At 53.5% G+C, this 8,947-nt stretch overlaps 1 protein-coding gene across 1 annotated transcript; it reads right to left on the bottom strand.

Annotated features, from left to right (window-relative positions):
* Positions 1-7,203: 7,203 nt before the first annotated feature.
* On the bottom strand, positions 7,204-8,415 carry LOC130128475 (basic salivary proline-rich protein 1-like). Its single transcript, XM_056298078.1, has one exon. The coding sequence runs from the start codon at positions 8,413-8,415 to the stop codon at positions 7,204-7,206; it is 1,212 nt and encodes a 403-aa protein (XP_056154053.1).
* Positions 8,416-8,947: the final 532 nt, after the last annotated feature.

Genomic DNA, 8,947 nt, shown 5'->3' with positions numbered 1-8,947 from the left:
ACTGGTGGGGAAGTTTTGTTCCCTTGAAATTTGGCGGAGTCCTTGAAGAATGGGCCTCTTTCATGGAACAAGTGGTCTCTGGTCCACTCAAGGTAACTTTCAAATGTGATATTTATACTTGATATGATCATGAAGAGTTTTAATCATAATACAAACCTTTTCCAAACAAGACTCAGCTGGCCATATTGTCGGAGCCATCCTTGAAATATGAGGAGTTTGGAATCCTGTACCTAACCATATGCCAGCTGGCTGCCACTGCCCCGATGGTCCCGGTCAGCGGTGTAAACTGTGAAAGAGACTTCTCCACCATGAACAGGGTGAGAAATACCTCTCACATAACGGCATTTAGCGGCACAGTGGCGCAGTTGTTAGCGCGGTCACCTCACTGCAAGAAGGTACTGGGTTCGAACCCTGGGGGTGTCCAAGTTTGGGGGTCATCCCAGGTCGTCCTCTGTGTGGAGTTTGCATGTTCTCCCCGTGTCCGCAAGGGTTTCCTCCAGGTGCTCCGGTTTCTTCCCACATCCAATTGACATGTAGGTCAGGTGAATCGGCTGTACTAAATTGTCCCTAGGTGTGAATGTGTTGGCCCGGTGATGGACTGGTGGCCCGTCCAGGGTGTCTCCCCGCCTGCTGCCCATGACTGCTGGGATAGGCTCCAGCATCCTACAACCCTAAGTTGGATAAGCGGTTTGGATAATGGATGGACGGGTGGATAATGGCATTTATGGTGTTAAACTACCAGTAATTTTAAGCCATCACATTTAAAGCTTAACAGTTCATGTATTTGCAGGTCAAGACAAATATCCGCAACAGGCTGCAGGGGGAACATCTTGCAGCCAGCAATAAATGAGCCAGAGGTCGACCCAAGGTTTCCCCGCAGAACATTGCCCAGAGCGTCACACTGCCTCCGCCGACTTGCTTACTTCCTATAGTGCATCCTGGTGCCATCTCTTCCCCAGGTAAATGACGCACGCACACCCATCCACACGAGGTAAAAACGTGGTTCCTCAGACCAGGCCACCTTCTTCCATTGCTCCATGGTCCAGTTTTGATGCTCACGTGTCCATTGTAGGCGTTTTCAGCGGTGGACAGGGGTCATCATGGACACTCTGCAGCTACACAGCCCCATACACAGCAAGCTGTGATGCACTGTGTGTTCTGACACCTGTCTGTCATAGCCAGCATGAACTTGTTCAGCAATCTGAGCTACAGTAGCTCTTATTTGGGGTCGGACCAGACAGGCTAGAACTTCGCTCCCCACGCACATCAATGAGCCTTGGGCACCCATGACCCTGTCACTGGTTGTCCTTCCTTGGTCCACTTTTGGTAGGTACTGACCACTGCATACTGGGGACACCCCACAAGACCTGCTGTTTTGGAGATGCTCTGTCTAGCCACCACAGTCTGGCCCTTTTATTTTGTCTTGTAAAGCACTTTGTAACTTTGTTTTGAAAAGTGCAATATACATAAAGCTTCATTATTATTATTGTTGTCAAAGCCGCTCAGATCCTGCTCATTTTTCATGCTTCCAACACATCAACTTCAAGAACTGACTGTTCACTTGCTGCCTAAAATATCCCACCCCTTGACAGGTGCAACTGTGACGAGATAATCACTGTTACTCACTTACCTGTCAGTGCTTTTAATGTTTTGGCTGATCAGCACACACACACACACACACACACACATATATATATATATATATATATATATAAATTATACGTGTGTGCAACCTTCTTGTGTAAGAAGTGGGGTTGTTGTGAAGCGTCTAGTGTGTTGGTGTGGTGTTGTGTGTCTGTCACGTCTCACTCTCAACCTTCACCGCTGGCTAGCAGAAATGCACCTAAGTCTCTCCCTGCCAGTACACAGCCTCCCCAACAGCAAGCCCTATGTAGCGCCTCCTCGTGGCGACACACGGTAACTGGGTACACCTTGGACCCTGGCTGAACTACAAGGGACCTGGAGGAGGTCTGGCCCCTAGACGCGGGGTATGCGAGCCCACTGGTGTGTGGATATTCCCCGATGCCCACGAACCAGCCCCCAGCTATGGGTTAAATAGTGCCACCTAGTGGATACCTCGGGAGACGACTGGGCTACGGGGGTAAACCCCTACACAACAGCAACGTCCACAGTGCTGTTGTGTTTTGTTTTTCTTGCCCTTTTGTGTGTGTTTAAGTGGGAGAGTACTGCTGGCGTCATGCGTGGCTGCCGCTTCTCCCTCTCGTAGCCCCCCTTCCCATCCACCCCCGTATGTCTGCCCCCTTCCCATCCACCCCTGTATGTCTGCCCCCTTCCCATCCACCCCTGTATGTCTGCCCCCTTCCCATCCACCCCTGTATGTCTGCCCCCCTTCCCATCCACCCCTGTACGTCTGCCCCCCCTTCCCATCCACCCCTGTACGTCTGCCCCCTTCCTATCCACCCCTGTATGTCTGCCCCCTTCCCATCCACCCCTGTACGTCTGCCCCCTTCCCATCCACCCCTGTACGTCTGCCCCCCCTTCCCATCCACCCCTGTATGTCTGCCCCCCTTCCCATCCACCCCTGTATGTCTGCTCCCCTTCCCATCCACCCCTGTATGTCTGCCCCCTTCCCATCCACCCCTGTACGTCTGCCCCCTTCCCATCCACCCCTGTACGTCTGCCCCCCCTTCCCATCCACCCCTGTACGTCTGCCCCCCCTTCCCATCCACCCCTGTACGTCTGCCCCCCCTTCCCATCCACCCCTGTACGTCTGCCCTCTTCCTATCCACCCCTGTATGTCTGCCCCCCTTCCCATCCACCCCTGTACGTCTGCCCCCCCTTCCCATCCACCCCTGTACGTCTGCCCCCTTCCCATCCACCCCTGTATGTCTGCCCCCCCTTCCTATCCACCCCTGTATGTCTGCACCCCTTCCCATCCACCCCTGTACGTCTGCCCCCCCTTCCCATCCACCCCTGTACGTCTGCCCCCCCTTCCCATCCACCCCTGTATGTCTGCCCCCCCTTCCCATCCACCCCTGTACGTCTGCCCCCCCTTCCCATCCACCCCTGTACGTCTGCCCCCCCTTCCCATCCACCCCTGTATGTCTGCCCCCCCTTCCCATCCACCCCTGTATGTCTGCCCCCTTCCTATCCACCCCTGTATGTCTGCACCCCTTCCCATCCACCCCTGTACGTCTGCCCCCCCTTCCCATCCACCCCTGTATGTCTGCCCCCCCTTCCCATCCACACCTGTACGTCTGCCCCCCCTTCCCATCCACCCCTGTATGTCTGCCCCCCTTCCCATCCACCCCTGTACGTCTGCCCCCCCTTCCCATCCACCCCTGTACGTCTGCCCCCTTCCCATCCACCCCTGTACGTCTGCCCCCCCTTCCCATCCACCCCTGTACGTCTGCCCCCCCTTCCCATCCACCCCTGTACGTCTGCCCCCTTCCTATCCACCCCTGTATGTCTGCCCCCCTTCCCATCCACCCCTGTATGTCTGCCCCCTTCCTATCCACCCCTGTATGTCTGCCCCCTTCCCATCCACCCCTGTACGTCTGCCCCCCCTTCCCATCCACCCCTGTATGTCTGCCCCCCCTTCCCATCCACCCCTGTACGTCTGCCCCCCCTTCCCATCCACCCCTGTATGTCTGCCCCCTTCCCATCCACCCCTGTACGTCTGCCCCCCCTTCCCATCCACCCCTGTATGTCTGCCCCCTTCCCATCCACCCCTGTACGTCTGCCCCCCCTTCCCATCCACCCCTGTATGTCTGCCCCCCCTTCCCATCCACCCCTGTACGTCTGCCCCCCTTCCCATCCACCCCTGTATGTCTGCCCCCTTCCTATCCACCCCTGTATGTCTGCCCCCTTCCCATCCACCCCTGTACGTCTGCCCCCCCTTCCCATCCACCCCTGTATGTCTGCCCCCCCTTCCCATCCACACCTGTACGTCTGCCCCCCCTCCCCATCCACCCCTGTATGTCTGCCCCCCTTCCCATCCACCCCTGTATGTCTGCCCCCCTTCCCATCCACCCCTGTATGTCTGCCCCCCTTCCCATCCAGCCCCATATGTCTGTGTTATGTTTATCTGTTGTCTTGTTTCACCCCGTTTATTGTAAAGCCACATTGAGTGTTAGAAAACCGCTATATAAGATTTATTTATTTATTTCCCTGCTTCCAACACATCAACTTCAAGAACTGACTGTTCACTCGCTGCCCGATACATCCCACCCCTCGACAGGTGCCACTGTGACGAGATAATCACTGTTATTCACCTACTGTCAGTGGTTTTAATGTTTTGGCTGATCAGCGCACACACACACACACACACACACACACACACACACACACACACACACACACACACACACACACACACACACACACACCTCTCTCTCAGGCAGCTGCTGCAGCCAGGGACCAACTCCAGTTCTTCTTTCCTATTGCCTTGCTCAGGGGCACAGACAGGAGTAATAACCCTAACATTCATTTATTTATTTTACTACTTATTGATCCCCGTGGGGAAAGTCTTCCTCTGCATTTAACCCATCCTAGCTGTAGCTAGGAGCAGTGGGCGGCCGCCGTGCAGCCCCCGGGATGCAGGTCTTTTTGATGCTGGGAGGGAACCCACGCAGACACAGGGAGAACATGCAAACGCCACACAGAAAGGACCTGGGACGGCCTGAGCGTCGAACCCAGGGCCTGTTTGCTGTGAGGCAACAGTGCTAACCACTGGGCCACCATGCCACCTATATATATATATATACACACTCACTGGCCACTTTATTAGGTACACCTTGCTAGTACCGGGTTGGACCCCCTTTTGCCTTCAGAACTGCCTTAATCCTTCGTGGCATAGATTCAACAAGGTACTGGAAACATTCCTCAGAGAGTTTGGTCCATATTGACATGATAGCATCACGCAGTTGCTGCAGATTTGTCGGCTGCACATCCATGATGCGAATCTCCCGGTCCACCGCATCCCAAAGGTGCTCTATTGGATTGAGATCTGGTGACTGTGGAGGCCATTTGAGTACAGTGAACTCATTGTCATGTTCAAGAAACCAGTCTGAGATGATTCGAGCTTTATGACATGGCGCGTTATCCTGCTGGAAGTAGCCATCAGAAGATGGGAACACTGTGGTCATAAAGGGATGGACATGGTCAGCAACAATACTCAGGTAGGCTGTGGCGTTGACACGATGCTCAATTGGTACTAAGGGGCCCAAAGTGTGCCAAGAAAATATCCCCCACACCATTACACCACCACCACCAGCCTGAACCGTTGATACAAGGCAGGATGGATCCATGCTTTCATGTTGTTGACGCCAAATTCTGACCCTACCATCCGAATGTCGCAGCAGAAATCGAGACTCATCAGACCAGGCAACGTTTTTCCAATCTTCTATTGTCCAATTTTGGTGAGCCTGTGCGAATTGTAGCCTCAGTTTCCTGTTCCTAGCTGACAGGAGTGGCACCCGGTGTGGTCTTCTGCTGCTGTAGCCCATCTGCCTCAAGGTTCGACGTGTTGTGCTTTCAGAGATGCTCTTCTGCATACCTCGGTTGTAATGAGTGGTTATTTGAGTTACTGTTGCCTTTCTATCAGCTCGAACCAGTCTGGCCATTCTCCTCTGACCTCTGGCATCAACGAGGCATTTTGGCCCACAGAACTGCCGCTCACTGGATATTTTCTCTTTTTCGGACCATTCTCTGTAAACCCTAGAGATGGTTGTGTGTGAAAATCCAAGTAGATCAGCAGTTTCTGAAATACTCAGACCAGCCCGTCTGGCACCAACAACCATGCCACGTTCAAAGTCACTTAAATCACCTTTCTTCCCCATTCTGATGCTCGGTTTGAACTGCAGCAGATCGTCTTGACCATGTCTACATGCCTAAATGCATTGAGTTGCTGCCATGTGATTGGCTGATTAGAAATTTGCATTAACGAGCAGTTGGACAGGCGTGCCTAATAAAGTGGCCGGTGAGTGTATATACATATACACGTGTGTCTCTGCAGCAGCTCCATTATCGTCCTTTCACCTTTCATTATTTTAACATCAGGTTCAGTTTGCAAACCAAACTAAGGGGGCAGTGAGAACAAGTGGAAGATGAAAAGATGTCTGCATGTAGCCCTTCAGTCATCAGACAGATTACGACAAGTAATTATGTGATTTATTTACAGCGGTTTTCTAACTGTAAAGGATTCACCTTCTGTGTCAGTTTCAAAAACTCGCGGCCACTCGCCACAATACAAAAACCAGGACCGGCGGATGACCCTGAGGACCTGATTGAGAACCAGCGCTCTACGACACCGGCCGGCCTGCGGCGCAGATTCCATCTACCCACTTTACTGAACTCGGTAGGGGACGTTGCTCTGATCAAAACAATAAATCAACCTTCGGTAAGACGCACCTCCTCTGTATGTGCTGCCTCATCTGCTCTCCCCTCGGTCACGTTTCCTCGTCCGTTTATCAAAGATGAACCGGACAAAATATCACCAAAACACATCACATAACAGCGAATCCAAAACAGCGAATGAAAGCCTCTCGCCGAGGCCACCGAGTGTTCCCTGAACATAGCCTTGTTCTTTGTTGAACGTCTAAAAATAACAGATTTTTTCCCAGCACACGTGTTTAGTCAGTCTGGTAAGAGTGTGTGTGGTGGAGCGCCCTAGTGAGGCGCTCCGTACCCCAACTCTCAGAACATTATCACACACTTGCCTGGTTATGCAGGGTGTGTGTATATATGTGTGTGTGTGTGTGTGTGTGTGTGTGTGTGTGTGTGTGTGTGTGTGTGTGTGTGTGTGTGTGTGTCTTGAAGGCCAAGGTCTAAAATATGCATCCCGCCGCAGCATCAGCAGACCTGTGTGTACACAGTAAGGCCACTGTAGCAATGTGAAGCAGCGGTGGGGGGTGTTTTAGAGAAAGTGGGATGTTAAAAAGCAGTGAAAATACTGAATTTTGGGGCGTCCAGGTGGCCTGGCGGTCTATTCCGCTGCCTACCGACACGGGGATGGGCGGTTCGAATCCCCGTGTTACCTCCGGCTTGGTCGGGCATGCCTACAGACACAACTGGCTGTGTCTGCGGGTGGGAAGCCGGATGTGGGTGTGTCCCGGTGGCTGCACTAGCGCCTCCTCTGGTCAGTCCGGGCGCCTGTTCGGGGTGGGGAGATAGCGTGATCCTCCCACACGCTACGTCCACACACACCAAAACTAAATGCACGTCCAACGTTTTATGAGCCCATTAATATTGATACTCGCCCACTGTACCCTGTGGATACTCGCCCAATGGACCCTGTGGATACTCGCCCACTGTACCCTGTGGATACTCGCCTAATGGACCCTGTGGATACTCATCCACTGTACCCTGTGGATACTCACCTAATGGACCCTGTGGATACTCATCCACTGTACCCTGTGGATACTCGCCTAATGGACCCTGTGGATACTCGCCCAATGGACCCTGTGGATACTCGTCCACTGTACCCTGTGGATACTCGCCCACTGTACCCTGTGGATAATCGCCCACTGTACCCTGTGGATACTCGCCCACTGGACCCTGTGGATACTCGCCCACTGTACCCTGTGGATACTCGCCCACTGGACCCTGTGGATACTCGCCCAATGGACCCTGTGGATACTCGCCCACTGTACCCTGTGGATACTCGCCTAATGGACCCTGTGGATACTCATCCACTGTACCCTGTGGATACTCACCTAATGGACCCTGTGGATACTCATCCACTGTACCCTGTGGATACTCTCCTAATGGACCCTGTGGATACTCGCCCAATGGGCCCTGTGGATACTCGTCCACTGTACCCTGTGGATACTCGCCCACTGTACCCTGTGGATAATCGCCCACTGTACCCTGTGGATACTCGCCCACTGGACCCTGTGGATACTCGTCCACTGTACCCTGTGGATACTCGCCCACTGTACCCTGTGGATACTCGTCCACTGTACCCTGTGGATACTCGTCCACTGTACCCTGTGGATACTCGTCCACTGTACCCTGTGGATACTCGTCCACTGTACCCTGTGGATAATCGCCCACTGTACCCTGTGGATACTCGTCCACTGTACCCTGTGGATACTCGTCCACTGTACCCTGTGGATAATCGCCCACTGTACCCTGTGGATACTCGCCCACTGGACCCTGTGGATACTCGCCCACTGTACCCTGTGGATACTCGCCCACTGGACCCTGTGGATACTCGCCCAATGGACCCTGTGGATACTCGCCCACTGTACCCTGTGGATACTCGCCCACTGGACCCTGTGGATACTCGCCCACTGGACCCTGTGGATACTCGCCCACTGGACCCTGTGAATACTCGCCCACTGGACCCTGTGGATATTCGCCCACTGGACCCTGTGGATACTCGCCCACTGTACCCTGTGGATACTCGCCCACTGGACCCTGTGGATACTCGCCCAATGGACCCTGTGGCATCTGTACGACGCGCAGCAGGTTCACCGCTACCTAACCTGTATCTCATTAATATTCGTATATCAGGGAGAAAGTTTTACACTGGAGTCTAAGGAACATGCACCACGTCTCATACGGGGGCTGAAGGGCACCTTCCACATCTGTTTATCAATGCCTTGGCAGCAGCACAACCACATGATGCCATGGGATGAGAATGGCTTGGTCTGACTCCTCCTATCGGGTTTGTCGACAGACCACCTTAGATTTGTGTCTCGCCACATGACTGCACCACAGTCATGGTTTGATTGCATGGTTTAATGCATTGGTATTCAACCAGCTGGTTTCAGTATCTAGTCCACCTTTATCTGTCTGGCTGAAGGTGTCATGTTGGGTTGGAAAGAAAACCTGCACAGGGGCGTCCGGGTAGCGTGGCGGTATATTCCGTTGCCAGGTTCGAATCCCTGTGTTACCTCCAGCTTGGTCAGGCGTCCCTACAGACACATCTGGCCGTGTCTGCGGGTGGGGAGTGGATGCGAGTAACATGAGAGCAGTCTTC

Source organism: Lampris incognitus, chromosome 18, assembly GCF_029633865.1.
Source record: "Lampris incognitus isolate fLamInc1 chromosome 18, fLamInc1.hap2, whole genome shotgun sequence".
Lineage (NCBI taxonomy): Eukaryota > Metazoa > Chordata > Actinopteri > Lampriformes > Lampridae > Lampris > Lampris incognitus.
Note: the sequence above shows the minus strand (reverse complement) of the source record. Positions and strands in the feature narration are given on the sequence as shown.

Coding starts and splice junctions, on each gene's coding strand:
- LOC130128475 (XM_056298078.1), bottom strand. CDS start 8,415: ATGCCACAGGGTCCATTGGGCGAGTATCCACAGGGTCCAGTGGGCGAG.